The sequence below is a fragment of the Rhyacophila brunnea genome, unplaced genomic scaffold (genome assembly GCF_057557595.1).
Source record: "Rhyacophila brunnea isolate RB1 unplaced genomic scaffold, BYU_Rbru_1.0 scaffold_10, whole genome shotgun sequence".
In the NCBI taxonomy this organism is placed as follows: domain Eukaryota; kingdom Metazoa; phylum Arthropoda; class Insecta; order Trichoptera; family Rhyacophilidae; genus Rhyacophila; species Rhyacophila brunnea.
The window spans coordinates 981,518-1,000,250 of NW_028232752.1; the positions used below are offsets into that span (position 1 = coordinate 981,518).

Here is an 18,733-nt window from a genome sequence, read left to right on the forward strand (position 1 = left end):
TGGATTTCTTGGATGAAGAATCTGCATAAGTCGTTTGACCAAAGCACGGAGATACTTTCTTTTATTGTGTTAACTGTCAATTCATGGTGGAAATGCATTGTATTATTAATCTGAGGCGGACGAAACCGGTCCAGATATTAAATAAAAGTGCACTGAGTTACTTTTCAGAGCCGTAATGGAATAGATGGAGATTAGAACAATGATAGCCGCTAACCATGGAAACTCTGTTCTGAGCCGCTAACCTTCGTTCAGAAGACGGTACATAAAGAGTAAGAAGAAAATGTAGTGATTTTTACATATAAGTCACTTTGCCTCTCGGGTACAGAGGGATCGGCATTGACAGGGTTCACAAAAATCTGGTACCTGATCCAGTTGAGTGATTATAATATTAATAGGGATGTACCTACGGGTAAAACATCTCGATTGAATGAGTCATACAGGGTTCGCAACATGTGAATCAATCCAAGCGAGCCGCGCGCTCGGATCGTACTAATTGTAGACAAAGGAGCCCGAGCGAGCCGAGCGATATGAACTAGCCGCGTCTCCCTCCGACGCGCGGGTGTGCGCCTCCGTGCGAACGAGACAACAGCAGTTGACCTGCGCTACTTTCGCAAACCAAAGGAGGTCATACTGAGGATCTCCTACTCTTTACCTCCCCCCAGTCCGCGATAAATGATACAGCGGTTGAGCACCTTTTCTCACATTACTAAGGAAAGAATATAGCAATAATAATAATATTGTTGCTGAAGTGAATGTTGTACCTATTCAACAAAAGCATCCAGTATGCCGAGATTCGCACAGTCAATAATTGGTAGCGACCGCAAATAACAATTGAAGGGTTGAAAGTCTATGGGGTCTAAGTGCCAAAAATGTGAAACTGAGATATAGCAAAAAAAAGAATACTAACTTAAATAAGAAAACTTACATTTTTATATTTTTACAAAGTTACAGAAGAACATCAGTATAATATTATAAGTTTACATAATTCTAAAGATAAAATAAAAAAAGGAAGAATAAAATATTTTAACATGGACAATACTGAAACGTACTATGTAGAGGGGTTCTATGTAGGGGCACATAGACCCCGTCCATATTTCAATGTATTTTGTGTGTCAAAAATGGTAGACTTAAGAACTTTACCCTTCAGAATATCATTGGACTTGGCATATAGATTGTATTGAAATAGAAAATTTGTTATGGAATTTTTGGCACTAAAACCCTATAGACTTTCAATCCTTCAATTAGTATTATTAATCAGTGTGTTCAGCGATGTGATAGAAGTCGTCAAGCAGATCAAGTGAGTAGACAACCGCTGGTCAAATGCAGTCATACAGTACCTAGTATGCAAGGGGTTACTATACGACCTGCAGGGATGCCCTAAAATCCGCTGGATTGGCGAACTCATAAAGTTCATTGGATATATGTGGCAGTGACAAACTAATGACTGAGTGGAAGGAGTGACCTCGGCTGATGATGATTAATATATTCAACGATTGCATGGCATCTTACCAGGGTCCAAGGGTCTCAACTTTTGAAAATCAATGTCATTTCCAAATCTTGGAAAAATACTGTTACCACTTGTCTCGGTTAGCTGAATCATGATTACTTAGTAGTGGATGTGATCAGATCACAAAGAGGCAGTACAGGTGGCTGAGACTTGTGCTCTGCACCATTCCTTTTTGACACTGACTGCTTCAGACTGCTACTCATCATGTATCGATGCTAAAAATATCAAATCATTTCATTGCAGGTCTCGCAATCTAGGTGGCATGTGACATGATGGAACGATGAAAATGATGCGACCTTGTGCTTATGGCTGCCATAATATGCTACGATACCGGAACGTGATAAGGTGAAGTAAATATATTTACCTTTGAGACAAGGCCGGTCTTTTTAAAATTTGATAACAATGTGAAACTATAACTAATATTTCATTTTCCTCTAAATATCCGACAAACCAGTCAAAAAGAATGTTTGAAAAAGACAAAAAATAACAACATTTGGACAGCTCTATTAGTTCCTTATAGAGTCAGTGAATGTCCTTCGAAACTTTTAGACCCTATCTGAATTATGTCACATCATTTTAATTTCACATATCGATTTCAGTACATATAAAGTTCTCACAGAATATTGTCTACAATCCCCTATGTAACAAAACAAGTCACCAAATTATATCAGACCAAGGCCTGAACAAAAACGCACCATATGTGCGAGTGAGAAAGCATTCAGCACTCTCCGCGATATGCGTTAGAGTAAGATAGAATTTCTACGACTCAATTAAATATTTTTTGTACATGTCGCCGGTAGATATTGATTTAGATGACTACTGTGAGCATATTGTGTTGCTGAAATTTATTGTTTTTGTGTTAAATAATGTAAAGTTAGTTGTCATTATTTTAAGTTAATTTAGTAGAAAATATGTTGTGTTTAAATATGGTAGCCGTACTGAGAAGCAACATGATGGTATACCGTTTCATAGTTAAGTTAATAATAATAAAATTTAGGTTCTACTGTGCGTTATACGCAAGAAACGTGGCTCCATTTTGCTGAACAATACCCACTCTTTTTATATTATTACTCTGAGTATCAGACTCCCCTTAGGCTTAGTCTTAGAGGATAACACCTTGAAAGAAATGCAAAATATGCAACAAAAAATGACGGGCCTAACAGCTGATCTTTGCATAATGCATATGGGAGATTGTGAAACCTCAAATAGCACAGAAAATTAAATAATAATAAAATTATTGGTGGAAAGATTTATAACGTAGGCAAAGGTTGGCAATCGCAGATAACGTAGCCCCTTTCTCCTCTGCCTCTGGTCATATTATGCAGTGACCTGAGGCCCTCATTCTGATCTGCTTCTGCATCAGTTCAACTTTAGTGGACCATCATTCACTACAAGATATCATCAATCTATCATTTCTGTGTTTTAGTATACTTAATTCTTTTCATAAATTGTATATATTTCTATACATTACCAACAGGCAATTTGATTCAATATCAATATTTTATACTTAATGTACAAATCAGCCAATGTATTCAATATGGGCTACATGGGTTAATAAGGTTAATTAATACATACTTAGTTCTCAATAGATTTACAATGCACACATTACAAAAAGTGGATCTTGCCTGCCTCATTTTATGAGAAATGGATGTTAGCCAAATGCTCGACACATTAGATCCCTGCTCTCAGTCCAAACACACTTTGAAAAATGACATGTGAATTTACCAGACGTTATAAGTGGAAATTTTACCACTCGTCCATAGTGACGCTTTAACAATAACCTTTTTATTAACCTATAATTGCATGATACCTATTTGCCTTACAGCAACAAACTGTATTATTGTAATAAAATTTTGTGTGAATGAAATTTTATTGAAAAACATACTGTTCTCTGCAGTGGACAAAGTGTGCTAACAAAATAGTTATAGTTTTTATTCACAGGTGCCACTGATATAAAACTTAAAATGTGGTCGATTAGAAAAGTAATATATAACTACATTAAAGTGTTGCCATCATGCAGTAAGAGTTAACTCCTCTGGAAAAACAGAATACTTCACCGATCTGTGTGCCACCATTGCCTTCGACGGCTTCATTGACTTGGAATGGCAACGTTTGAATACATCTTATCTCTCCACACTAGTACAGCAGTAATTTATTGCAAACAAATTTAAGTTCAGATTACAGAACAACAATTTCATTTTTTATGAGTGGAATAATTTACATTATCGCTAATTCAAGGGCTTAGTGTCAAACAACACTATCTACAAAAGTGCAACTTTACAGGAGAGCCAAAAATCGTAATTTTAGATTCTTGTAATTTAACAAGGGAAATGTTTATTTAAAACCTAATGTTAATATTTTATAATTTATTGTGTATTGTACATTTATCTTGCTTATGATGATGTTAAAATTTATAGGGATAGTTTTAAAAAAAAATGAAAACAAGGGTAACTTACCGATGGTGCAGATCACAAACCTCCTTAGTCAAAAAATACGATTTTACAGGGGAAGATTAAAACTGATTTATTTGCAGCATAATACGATGAATATGACATAGGAGTTTTAATTAAAAGATCAATAAACTCGGCTATTTTTCTCTTTTACATAGGAGGTAAAGTTCAACAGATCCGTTAATTTTTTGTTGATTTTTTGATACCATAAAGTCAAAATCATAAAATTTGACATAGAAGGTTTGTGATCTGCACCATCGTTATGTAATTAGCGTTAAACTTTACTGACGATTTAATAAGAAATTAGAAAAGATTGACATAACGTTGTTTGACTATCATGTAGCCGTAAATGTAAAATAACGTTATCTCAAAAAAAAAAAAAAAACACTTTTTTGTAGATAACGTTGTCTGACTTTAAGCACTCGAATTCTCAGTTACAAGTCGTTTTATGGTTTAACAATAAGCAGTTGCCACTGGTAGGTATATAACGGTGGGGAAGGTAGAACCATAAAATCTATACACTGTACAATGACTGCCAGTGCCTCGTACTGATAGATAATATTTAGTATAATTGAATGACTTTTATATTGTTTTTGATTCCACAACTAATAAACTGTAACGTGTGACTGTATTTTAAATTAATATCTGAAAAACCGAAACTGGAAAGTGTTAAAAACAAAAACTATTGGATATAGATAATATGGTCAAGTTTTTCTTATTATTTTGCAATGCAGTCTACACTCTGAAATGTACCTTCATTTTCTTTAATATGTAGATTGAATATAAAATAATAATAGTATCTGTAGGTTAGTATTAAAATCTGTTTTAAGAAATTATTGCGATGTAAAATATACAAGTGGACATGTTAGAACATAGTTGGTAATAAATACTCTATAAAGAAAATGAAAAAGTCAGATTATGCATTGTGTTTATACAAACTGCCAAGAGATGGCAGCTTTAATAATATTGAGAACAAATTGCAAAAAAAATGATTGTGATAAGATAACAGTGAAAATAATCATTTAATGAAAATGTAGATACTTTTACTTATATAGTGCCGTAATAATATATAGCCAAACATTATTTCAATTAAGCGTAACTGAAATAATTAAAAATGATATCATGAAAACCTACCTTCATACCAAATAATATATTTAAATTATTAATATAAAATAATAATGTTCTTTTATCGACATATCGACGCCTAACAGTAATTAATACTCCTCGAAGCTTTAATTATATATTATGTACTATTTTTATTCACTACTTCTATAAGTCTTCAATAAATGAAAATTGAAGAATTGCGAAAGGTGGATGTAGGCTGTAAAGATCCAACAGAAAAAGTGCACATTAAACTTTGTCAGTAATACATATATCTTTTTATTGAACTAACATAAGACAAATTGCAGAGTGTTGGTTATGTTTTAAAATTAAATTAAATCTTGCTTAAGCCCAGCCATAATAGTTATAGTCAAAAAATATTTGTCCTTCTATAAAATATCTAAAATCATGCCATTAAATTATACATAATTTTAGATATTTTATAGATAGAAGAATTTTTTAATCTATTATGGTTCGATTACGCTGGGGTTAGTTAATATTAAAAAACTAACCGGCACCATCTGCAATTTCTATTATTAGTTGAATGAAAACAAATAAGTATGACTGACGAAGCTTAGTGTGCACTATTTATGTTGCATCCAGCCTACGTCCATCCCTCGTCACTACAATCTAGTTTACGCAGAACACCATTCATGCTTTCATAATGAAAATAGTCTTAAAATTAAAATAGCAATTCTCAAAGCATCCATTCTATCAGTTCTGACCAGATTTTTATTAAGATATAAAATTCTAAATAAGAAGATTGTCACATTAGACTAGACAAACTAGACAAACTTGACAAACTGATATTTTTTAACCAATTTGGGTATAATATCCATCAAACAACAATATCTTCACTAACGTATTTTAAATGTAGATATACACAGCATGCTGAGGAAAAGGTAAAATCTATGTAGTGCTATAAAAAGGCAATAACTTATGTGCATAATATGAGGTTGACACCCACGGTGGCCGCGCGGCATAAGTGTTGGAATATCACGCCGTGGGTCTCAGGTTTGAATCCTGGGTCTGGCAAGTACACATATTGTTTTTCAATTTGTGTGTGAGTCAGGGTATGGAGCTAATAGGTTGAGCAAGTGGCTGACATCCATTTCTCGTAAAAAACAAAATCTGTTAATACAAACCTCTACTCTATGGAGGCCCATATGATCCTATTAGGATCGGACATGGTCGGAAAAAATAATGAGGTGGGTACTTATGTACTAATAATAAAATGGCTAAGTAATACCAAACCAAAGAAGCCGAAGAAAACTTGTATATAGATGGAGCCTAAACAAATGAAAATGAAACAAAAAAGGATCCCTGGTCTATACAATAGGTTAGCCACAAGTGGCTCACATTTCAGGTTCATTTGAAGAGAACTTCACACTTCTACTATGAGATATATTTACCAAATATCAGAACGTATGAAAATAACAATTCGTCACAATGCAACATGCTTGAGTAGGAAATCAGAAATGCCAACATAACAATATAATATGTGCAGTTTACCAACTTAACCATGATTCTTTCAATAGGTAAATTCATTCAAATATGATAATAGAAATGGTGTAAACGACACCATCTATCTACAAAGGCCAAATTCTTTGGTTAATACATTGTTTGGACATGTTAACAGAAGTGACATATTATTGACATATCGTCTGGACTATTTACATAATACAGTTATGAATTGAATTAATAAAGACCAATCAAAATGGTCTGATCTCATAAAGTTCAACGGGTGTACGTAGCAGCGAAGAACTAAGGTCCATATAGGATGGAATGAGATAAGAGAGGCTTTCATCCAGCAGTAGATCGACCTCTTTTGATAATTATTATGATTGATCCTGAGGAGACCTGATATTATATATCATATTATAGGTATGTTATGATATTAAAACACTACTTATAAAGTCCATATTACATATGTATTATATTCATTCTGTGGGTGGGTGTATATCAACTTTGACAAAAACTCATTTCAATGTCAAGAAGACGAATTTATCTATTATAATCAATAATCAAATGGATAAATTAGACATAAATACTTGTTAAACATAAGTAACATGATTTGACAACGATTAAACATAATATTGAGTTTTCAATTGAATAAGAAAAATTATTTTCATCAACAACATGAGTGGGACCATTTTTTGTAATTAGTTTTGATAACCTCTAAATTTTGACGTTTTTTGTGTAATATTAAAAAAACTCTCCTCATGAAGATGCATATTCATGACAACTAATAAACGTATGTACGTATTTAAACGATAAACAAGACATATAATTATACATCGTTTTGCGGGTGTAGTGTGAAGTGTTTGTGATTAAATCATATAAAATTGTCACGATTTTTATAGACAAAATGTAGGTATAAAAAAATATATCTAAGGTCGCCAAAAATAAAATCAGCAGAAGAGTGTTAAAAGGCATTCATCTTCATATTAATTATCGACTAGTATAGTATTTTATTGTCAAAAATACTGAAATGTTGAAAGAAATGTCAAGGACAAAAAGGAAAAATGTATTGTATAGGTTAGCATACTTGCCAGTCAACGTGCGATAGAGCCGTGTTGTCGAAGAGCCATTGAACCAAATGCCACTTAACTAAATTAACACAAAAACATACGTACAGAACAATTACAAAATAAAAGAATAAAAAGAAATACAAAAAAGTGAATTTTTACCCCTATATTAAAATTTACACTGCCCAAAAGTCACTTTTTACTGTCTTGCCACATGTAAAAAAGCAGATCATTTTAAACAAATTTCTTGAAAGAAAATAGAAATATCAAAGCTTTTTTAAACACTGGTAAAACTACCTACCTAAATTGTTAAGATTTTATTTGTACAAAATATCTACTGTAAGATTTGCATACTAAAAATCATTATAATATTCTTTTGTGGCATAATCTCACCCCATTCCTGAATGGATGGAAGAATTTTTGTGTCAAACCACCGCCATCTTTAGATTAAAGCCTCCCCCAAACCAAAGCGAATATTCGCAGCGAATTCGCAACGCCCTCGCTATCGCTGTCGCTACCGCTTGGATTTGATGCGAATTTCGCGTTTGGCCCCACACCAAAGCGTCAGCGACGCAGCCATAGACTAAATAATTTTATTTACGCGCCAGATTTAAAATTGTAAATATTATTTATATTTTACGCCAATTATTCTATAATTTTTATGAATTAAATATAAAAAATACACGTACACTATAGCGCTTTCAGAATTGCTACAACTTTTACCCACTTTGCGTAAAGTGTATTTTAATTATCTGAAACAAGGTGGCAGCATTGGATGCAGCCATAGACTAAATACATATACGAATGTCAAAGTGACAGTTGTGTGTTGACAAAATGTACACGTCTTCTGAATGCTTATTACACGCTGAAGATATAATGAGATGGCGTGCGACAAATTACATCGACATTTAATATAACCTTACTTTATGACAGGGCAAGATTGCCATGGCTCATAGGTAAGATAGATTTACTCAGTTTCATAACTGCACATATTATAAATAAGCATTTACCATGAAGGGTTAACAGGATTTGAAGGTAATATGCTATTGAAATAACATGTCTCCGTTATTTGAATTGTAGGTTTTGACTATTTTGCGTTTCTACGCAGAGGGAGCGTACCAAAAACGGGTAGGCCAAGTCTTCTGCGCAATGAGCCAGGCATCAGTAAGCAGATGCATAGGAAACGTGTCCGATGCTATAATAGCAGTGCTTAGTAATACTTACATACAGTCGCCATACAGCGCTGACAGTCTTTAGTGTTGTGTTGATACCCTCTGATCAATTTATACAATATTACAATGTACATGTCATGTAACTAGAGTAACTGCGCATAGACACATCAAGTAAATTACCTACTCAATAAGAATTTAACGGGAATATTATTTTGTGTCGGTAAAAATATTTTTTAATTTCAGACTTCAAGAAAGGGCAGGTTTCCCGAAAATCATTGGGTGCATTAACTGCACCCATGTGCGAATATACCCGTCATACTTGGAGACTTTCAAAAATGAGCGCAGAAAATTTTCTGTAAATGTGAAATTCGTAATAAATATCATAACATGACATTTATTTTTATGCAGGTATCTGACATGTCTGACATGGACATTCTGGCAGTGAGTGCCAGATTTCCTTTGAGTGTTTATGACCAATTCATATTTAGTGGATCGTTGGTAAAAACTGAAATGAAACATCTACAGAACGACAAGAATTGGGAATTTTGTTTTATTAGGGAAGTATGTTAAACTTTACTTTACTATGGCAGTACCAGTAACAAATATTTTTGTTTGGTTTATATTCATCCGTATTTTGTACAGGTACTTCAAAGGAATCAAAATTTTGCATAGGTATGAATATGATATTTAATGAAACAGTTTTTTAATTATTTAAATCCTGATTTCTAATATTTTTACAACTTTCAGTCGAAAACATATTCAAATTAACAGACTGTGTATATTGAAATCATTCTAGTGCCACCATAGGCCAGCCAGACTCACTACACGGCTGCCCGCTGTTTGACCAGGGATGTGATTGAGTGTTTTTGGATAATGGACCACACCAGATCGCATAGCTACAGCAACAAGTGCAAGACCAACCGTGGCTATACATACAGTATACATGTATATATTAAATATAATTTATGTATATTTATTTATGGCTTATACACTGAAACAAAATATGTCACTTAACTGTACTTGAATTGTTTGCAGGATCATTCAATAAAAAATACTTGGTTTAGGTTAAGAAAGTTTTAATAATCATTTTTGCACAGAATACAAGAAAAATATTTATATAATTATTAGAATTACAATGAGCTTTAAAAGTAACACGATATTGTAATAAAATGGACAAATATGAAAAAAAATAACAATAAATTGTATATAGATAGGTGACAGGGTTCAGATGATTCTGGCAGTGCAGGCGACTCATTTAGGTGTCAGTATTGTTACTTTCAAATGACAATAACACCGTTCCAATGTGATTCGGTCGTGCCAGAAGACTCTGTCCTTCCTCTATTTAGTAACCGGGCGTTTTACAACTTTAAATGAAAATTAAGTGGGTATATAGATAGTATATTTTTTCTAGTATAATATTATTTAATTAGGTGACTTTTTATTTCTTTATTACTTGAAATGGTGTTTATATGGTAGATGGATTATAATGGTTTTGAAATATAGTTATTTTTGTTAATGAGTCATTTACCTTGACAGCTGTTTCGGCACATAAACTCATTTTCGGAACATTCAACAATAATTTGTGATTATAAAAGAGCTACAGGTCACGTAGCAAATTAAATACGCTTAGTTAAATAATAAATACATACCAAATATTTTACAAAATACACCACATACATCCATCGAATATGGTATATAAAATACAGATTCAAGTATCAAATAATTCTTGGATAAATAGATGTTTATGTAAGTATATGTTTTTTTAAATACTTACATGATACTGTGTTGTATAACATTTAAATTTATATTTTTGATTTTGATTTACATACTTAAATGTACCTACATAAATTTGTAATGTACAGTAGGTACTTAATTACATTTTTAACATTAGGAAATTACCATTATTCGATTCTATCCACCCGCCATGTCTATAATCACCCCAACGCTGGATAGAAAGAGACATCACACAAAATTGGCTGTTTGATAATAAATGGTAGTTGAAAAATATTTTAGAGTATGATTATGTCCATAGAAACAGGTTTTAAGTCATTCATATTTGTCCGAATAATGTGTAGCAGAAAAATAGAAATTTTAAAAAGGGTCTATTCAGTATTCACCCCATTCTACGGCAAACATTTTTCTTAATAAAAATAGGTACATCAATAGAGGAATCATAAAATGGACCTTGGCCCTCGCCCACGCCTTATTCATCCTTGTATATTATATTATCACACTTAATGTTTTGGAAAATTCATTAACATTGTGCACAAATGCCACTTTTGTTGATTGACACTTCACTTAGTTGATCTCTTTGTTCACGTGAAGTACAATAAAAGTATGTAGCAGCGAAGAACTAGAGACCGAAAATAGTAGAAGGAGCTAGAAGAGGCTTTCATCTAGCAGTGGAATGACCCCGACTGATGTTGATGATGAAATATTATTTTATTCCTGTTAATGCCGGGGATTTCATTTTTAATTTCTTCTGGTGCTTTGTACCTACGTTGAAAGGTTGAAGATCTTTGCTAAAATTAAATTCATCACAAAGCATTAGTATATCTCCAACATCATTCAGGTAGGTATCCATGATGATAATATAATATTATGTACTTAGAGGAGGTACCTGACCTTTATATTTACATGCACATAAAATTATTAATCTTATTGCCTAATGCAGACCAAGATATACCTACCTACATAATATTACATGAACAGAAGTTTAAGAACATCTCAATTAAGTTTAAAATGTTTGTAGGTAGGTATACAAATTAATGTGAAACAGAAAACATTGGTTATGTTAGGTAGGTACATGGAACATGTAGATATTATCTTGGTTCGCGGTCGGCACTGGGCAAAACCAGTTTATTAGCTCAATATACCTATACATAATGAAGGAAATATATACCTAGTAGGTATATAGGTACATAATATCGTTTTTGTGATTGAGGTCTCTTGAGATCAAAAAACAAACAACCTAGGTACCTATGTCCTACTGTAAATAACCCGATAGTAAGTAGTATGTAAGGTTTTTGGTCTAAAACCTTACAAAATACCACAATGACGACATGGAGTACCTACTTATCTACCTATATGTATATTATATCTTTAGCTACAATAGAAATGCTATGCTGCATAATGTTAGATGCAAAAAAATAATCTTAAAGACTACCTATCTAACCTAAAAAAATATTATCAACGAATATAAAATGGGTATTTACGTGACCGATACCGAATATGATTGAAGTAGGTATTGTAAATGATACCTAATTATAACATTATTGATATGACTGCTCGTAAGTCGAAACCAAAACGTCAAACGATCGCAATAAGTTAGAACTGTCAGTGCCCTAACAATCAAAGTTATAAAGTTTCTGTTATTAAAGGCTGTGCATGACGCAAATTAATAATATGTATTTTTTAAATATCGGGACCTTAGATTAAAGTTATTTATTTATAATAGCGTATTCATCCTGTCAAAAAACTTTACATACTTTGGTTAGACAAAGATAAAAGATATTATTATGACGACCTTCATACCATTTTCAACAATTTCCCTGCCAATTTCATCCCATATCTTATCTTTCTTTCTCATGTTTTGTAGTCACTGTCAGAGAAATTATAAAGGATTGGATATTTCCGGACCAACTCGATCAGCTGCTCAATGTCTTCGCCATTTTGATTTTACTAATTCCCTTGGCGAAATTGTCCGCCGCGAATAAATTCGCTGTCGACAGAGTTCCCGAAAATCGCAGCGAATATTCGCTGCAAATTCGCACTCAAGACGCAAGGCGGTCGCGCAAGCGTGCTCTGTCCCGTAAGCCAATACGAGCTTGATTGGCGAATAATTCGCTGCGAATATTCGCCGCGAATATTCGCTTTGGTTTGGGGGAGGCTTAATAAAGCCTGAGCATAACTTTTTGCACATGCAACGAGTGGTCTACTTGTCAGCTGTCAAAATCAGATCCCAGTTTGCTTGATAGATTGATTCGCCCGTCTCGTTTCAAATTGAATTAATATAAAAAATTCTCACATCAAATATTTATCAACTATCAGTATTATTTACAAATAATATACATTCCTGTTATTCATCAGCTGTCAAAGTCAGACTAGTCATTCATACAAAAACCAGTGGTAATATCGATTTCCAAAAATATGTAGCATTGATCTATGCATTAGGTACATTTGTAGAAGGTGTATTAATGCTAATGTATTATTTAATAAATTTTATTCAATAATTCTATTCAATTCAATTCAATAAAGCTAAACGAGCCAGCAAGGCCAGTGTACCTAGTCGGCCTATACATATATATATATCACTAGATTTATCGTTCTGACAAAGTTTTTATGCAATAGTTGAAAATAGTTATTATGATCGAAATCCCAATAGTTTTGATATGTAGGTATCGATTTGAAATATAATAATTTTCACAGACAGCACCGCGATTTCCTAACTATCGACTCGTGTGGCATCAGACGACATGACGTAATTGTGACGTCAGCCAATACACGCTCGAAGCATGCCGCCCGCCCGCAGTGCCCACCGTAGATATTATTACGATGAAACACCTATATGTGTATGGTGACAATGAATAGCGCCGCTGTCGGAGTAGCGTTATATTCTCGAGCGCTATTATCACTCCGGTAGTACGTCACAATGATGTCATATGACGTCATGTCGACCGGGCAGCTGGCACTCGCAAGTTCTAACATCGGGCCCCAGCAGCCCGATTTCCTAACTATCGTCTCGTGTGGCACCAGACGACATGACGTAATTGTGACGTCAGCCAATACACGCTCGAGGCAAGCCTTCCAACGCACACGGCTCACCATAGATATTATTATGCTGAAACGCCTATTTGTGTGTGGGGACAATGGATAACGCCACTATTTTAGTAGCGTTATTTTCTCAAATGCTATTATCACTCCGGTAGTACGTCACAATGATGTCATATGACGTCACGTCGACCGGGCGACTACAACTCGCAAGTTCTAACATAAGGCCCCAGGGTCGTGTGTGTTGATAATTTTTAAATTGTAAATGGTATCTAGGTAGGTACCTACCTACTTACCTAGTCACATCTGCAAAAAATGCATGTGTGGAAAGTTCACGAGAACGTGCGTTGTACTACTTTCAGTACTTTCGGTGAACATTTGCTTGGAAATATGTCCACACTTATTTGTTATGTGGTCGTTAATAATGTCCATTTTCAACTGAATTTGAAAAAGACACTGCGTTATAAATAGATTTTATACATTTGTTTGCAGGTGGATTTATGTAGGTTTGTATCAGGCTTATACAATAATTTATAAAAATTAATAATAAACTAGTAATATTTTATGTACCTAATTACCTACTTATTTTATGCATTGATTGGTTCATGAATTAGGTACCTAGCTACATATTTCACAATACCTTTGAAATACAATGATTTCATTTTATATTTTGTACTGATAATTACTCAGTAAAATAAAAAAATATAACATCTACATTAATAATTAGTCATTGAAATTATTTTTAGAAAGTTTTGGTCTAAGTATCAACATTATCGCAATATTTTATTGTTGTCAATTATTTACAACTATAAATTGTCTATGGTTATAAAAGACGTTTATTTTAAATTTTAAATTTTTGATCGTTGATCGTTGAATGTAGGTAGTCGTTGGTTCTGTTTCAGTGAAGTGCTCTTGTTTTGTTTATATTTTAAAAAGATATTACTTTGACATTAATTATTATGGATCCTTTTGAATATATCGCACCCAATTCTGGTGATATTTTTAAAATGGCTAATAGTGATACCTCATTTTCTGATGAATATTTTAATGTCAATCGTGAAGACAATGAGGCCGATGTTTTCAAAAAACCAGTGAGTATACATAGAAAGAATTCCTACAATCATTATAGGTGTAAGATTTTAGCATACTATGTATCTCAATTGGTTGACTACACACAAAAAAACCACTTCTTAATAACACTCATTTCACTTCAGTCAAAAATATTGACAACAGCAAAGTTGTCAAATTTGAAATTGTTTGGTCTGGCAGTAATAGAAATGCATTTTGAATTGTGTACTTAATAAGTATACTTATTATGCTTAATTATCATATTTGAAAATAGAATATATCATTCTTACTACTATGCAGATTGTAGGACAATTATTATTGCTGACGCAAGCCAAATCTGACATTCTTATTTCATCCGACATTGACAAGCCCACTTAAATCTTAGTTACTAAATTTATTCATAGCTGATAAAATCAATCAAATTATATCCAAAATACAGGCTTTTTCTTGCAATATGAAAATTTTAAATTAAATGTTGAGTATTCAAGATAGGAGTAGGTGAAGTGAAGAACCGCTTCTTCCATATTCAGCATGTCTATTACTTACAGTGTCGAGGGGTGGAGATAGGCTGTTAAGATTCGACACAAATAGCTCACACTAAACTTTGTCAGCCATAATACTTATTTGTTTTCATTGAACATGGGGATGGTTAGTTTTTAAATTTCAATTAAATCCTGCCTAATCAAACCATGATAGTTTAGGTATATGCACTATCCGAAAATAGTGCACACTTCAGTCATACCTACTTGTTTTCGTTGAATGAAGAATGCGTATTACAGTATAATGGTGTTTGTTAGTTTTTTTAAATTCGTTAAGCCCTGCCTAACCAAACCATTAATCGACAAAAAATATTCTTCTCTATATAATATTAAAAGTAATGTATGGTTTAATGGCATTATTTCAAATATTTTCTAGATAAATGAATATTTTTTGAATATTTTCTACTTACTATGGCTTGGATTAGGCAGGGCAAAATTGGATTTTAAAAATTAACAAATATTACATAAAATTATAGTTATTGTTAGTGTAATATGTGTCAAACAAAAGGCATCTCCCCTGACAGAAAAAGTTATTCCTCATGAATTTCTATACGGGATAACGTTCGATGCGGTACTTACTTATTTACAACAATAGAAGGATGTATGAGAAAGCAATAGGAATGCGTTTACTCTCCACAAATGCGTAAAATCATGATGCAATGTTTTTGAATGTTTGAGTTAAGTACAGGGGCGTGGAACTGCTAAAATTAGTCCATACTTGAGTGCTTTCGTCTTCAACTTCGCTTCATCTTTCACTAGTATATTATATACAGTTGAACTTGGTTATTTACGAGGAAGATGGGACCGACTGAATTTGCTCGTTACAAGCATTACGCGTTATATCGTATGACATTTTTCGTGCCATGTTCTATTTAAGCATAGAACATAAAAAATCTGAAACCATCATAAAATCTTCGAAACAAGCATGGCATTCATAAACTAAAAAACAAGTTGTTTATTGTAATATGAAGTGCTGAGCCGCCGGCGCTGGTAGGTACCAACTGACTTCACAAAGCTTGGATTTTATACATGCAATTCCAACCATATGCGTGGATACTTTTTCAATGTTGTCGGCGAAAACACCAATTAGGTATTTAGACACTTAACTAGTGCCATAAACGTAATCCGATCCCGGCAGCATCGATCTAGTTAATTTCCCGGTCAGATTTTATTGCTTAGGGTCGGAAATGTTGTTTTTAAACGATCGACACATTAACAATTTTGCTCGGTATACCCGAGAAGTAGCTCGTTATAAAAGTAAATAAATTTATCGAGAAAATCATAAACTAAAATGTCAATGAATGTTTCCTTATTACATCGGAGATCTCGCAATTTCCGTGATCGTAATAACCAAGTTCGACTGTACCTACAAATAATTGTATTATTTCTTCATTGAAGTTACATGAATGCTTTCTTCTTTTCGCAGCTCATGTTTGGTTGGCACGATGCGTATTTCCATCGGTTTCAATTCTGTTCAAGTTGTTCAAAGTGTCGGAGATTATAATAATCTATATTTTTATTTTCAGATTGCCAATGTACAAATAAAAAAGGAGATTGTTTCGCCGACCCCGCAAGTCCAGATAAGCAGTCAGTTGCCCACCTCAGATAAACACGTCGTAGTGAAAAATGAATTAGTAACACCGAAAATAAATCGACCCGCTGGAGAGCACCGGCGGCGGTCCATGTCCGTCCATGCCGTCATGGAAAATGTGAAACCGGTCGATCATGCGACGGAGGCCATGAGATATGTTAATATTTCTTCTCAGTTCAAGTGGACGAATGATTCGACTGTCAGACCGCTGTCGACGGCGTCCTCTCAGAACAATTTGCACACGACTGCGAAATTCATTTCGTTGGCTGAAGCCATATATCACATGGAGAGGGACACTCCTAAGCGGTTTCATTCCTCGTCGAGGAAGCAAGAAGCCCGAGACGTGGACGCCGCTCTGAATCGGAAGAAAGTGCAGCAACTGAAATCCACCATTCCCAAATCGCCGGCTCTCATGAGCAAGACAAGGATTCGTCCCGTGCACGTGCTCTCCCAGAAGGAGATCGAAGAGAAGGAAGTGGAAGAGATGAAGAAGCACAAGATCAAAGCTATGCCCATCTCTAGTGCCGTTTTGAATGGGATGTGTCATCTGGGTCCCGTTCAACGGCGCCCGATCACTCAGCCTGAACCTTTCAATTTGACTCAGGTGAAAAAGAAACCGGTCGTATTTGACGAAAAGAAAGCTCCTTTCATCGCCCGACCGGTGCCCAGGTATGTATTGGAAAAACCGGTCGAGCCTGTCAGAAAGACGATTCCGCTCACCGTTGCTGTGACTCCGAATTTCAAATCGTACAGATCGCGTTCCCTGGATGAAGTCTCCAAACCGACTCTGAAGGCCCCCGTAGTCGCCCCCAAGAGAATCAAGTGCCCCATCCGAGAAGCGGACAGGGCGTGCGGGGCCTTCGGCGATCAGCCTGCTTTTCACACGGGAGTCCCCCTGGGACAGAAGGCCGCTCAGTATCCTTGCAAGCCTCAGCCGTTCTCCTTCGAGCAACGGGACAGAGAGAGACAGCAGAAGAAGATGGAAAAAATTGAAAAAGTTTACGAGGAAGAGAAAAAACTTCGCCAATTTCACGCGAATCCTATACCCAACGCTGTCAACAAGATCAAGTCAACGGCGAGTCCGAAATACCTGCATAAAAAGGCCAATCACAATAAAGAGAACGTGGCGGAGGATATTGCCGTCCACAATTTCAAAGCGCGACCTCCGCTCGTGCTGTTCAAAGAACCATTTGTCCCTGCCCGCATGGAGAGGCCGGTCTTGGAGCCCTGCCAAATTGAGTTGACCACTGAGAGACGAGCTCGGAAGAGAGATGAATTCAACCAGAAAATAAAATCGAAGGAGGAAAACCTCGAAATTATGAAAAGACAGGCCGAAGAGGAGAAGAGGTTACAAGAAGATAAAGAAAAGGCGACTATTCGGGCGCAGCTGGTCCACAAAGCCGGCCCTGTCCGACACTACCATCCCCTGATTATCCAACCTTCCAATATGCCCCTCACTCACCCCGAATCGCCGCATTTTGCTCTTCATAAACAAATCTGTAACAGTGGGAATGCCGAATAGTTATTTTCAGTTATCGGTTAATGTCATTTGGGATGCTGGGGATTGAATGAATACAAGTTCCATACATCGACTTCAAAGTTATACGTGTGGTTGTAAATTTTACATAACTATCTGTAAACGATGTCTTGTTTTCAAACAACCTATTTAAAGAGAAAAAAATGATTTTTATGTTTTTAGTGTTAGGAGAAGGAGAAGTCAGAGCAAAACACCATATCCATGGAATATAATGTAACGTTAGGAAAAAAATGATTCAGACTCCATGCAACCCAGTCAAGTGTTTGACCCATAAATGTGGTTGTGTGAAAACACTTCCCAATCATTTTTTTATTATATGTCATTTGTATTCCTTTAATCCTCAGTATCTCATTTATTTTTTAAACCAATTTGAAATGTGTATTTTCATTTTTAATGGTCATCAAAATTTATGTGTCAAAATGCCTAAAAGACATAAAATGTTGTTTTCATTTGGAATTAGCTAAAACACT

The 18,733-nt window shown here is 34.6% G+C and overlaps 2 protein-coding genes across 3 annotated transcripts in view; one reads left to right on the forward strand and one right to left on the reverse strand.

Annotated features, from left to right (window-relative positions):
• The window catches only part of rdx (BTB/POZ and MATH domain-containing protein rdx), a 522,524-nt gene extending 514,755 nt beyond the window's left edge, over window positions 1–7,769 (reverse strand). Inside the window, exon 1 of one of the 2 annotated variants that reach the window (XM_085949586.1) lies at window positions 7,611–7,769. The gene's annotated coding sequence lies outside the window, so the exon portion shown is untranslated. Of the gene's footprint in view, window positions 1–7,606 lie in introns of both variants that reach the window. The other variant, XM_085949578.1, reaches the window with a different exon arrangement.
• Window positions 7,770–14,386: 6,617 nt separating this feature from the next.
• mei-38 (meiotic 38) lies at window positions 14,387–18,394 on the forward strand. Its single transcript, XM_085948489.1, has 2 exons — window positions 14,387–14,619; window positions 16,662–18,394. Exons 1-2 carry the CDS (start codon window positions 14,488–14,490, stop codon window positions 18,246–18,248), a joined length of 1,719 nt encoding a protein of 572 aa, XP_085804615.1. The 5' UTR covers window positions 14,387–14,487; the 3' UTR covers window positions 18,249–18,394.
• Window positions 18,395–18,733: the final 339 nt, after the last annotated feature.

Excerpts from the sequence above, each read along its gene's own strand:
- mei-38 (XM_085948489.1), top strand. The coding sequence starts at position 14,488 with ATGGATCCTTTTGAATATATCGCACCCAATTCTGGTGATATTTTTAAA. Across the intron at positions 14,620-16,661 it reads CCGATGTTTTCAAAAAACCA|ATTGCCAATGTACAAATAAA; the intron begins GTGAGTATACAT and ends TTTTATTTTCAG.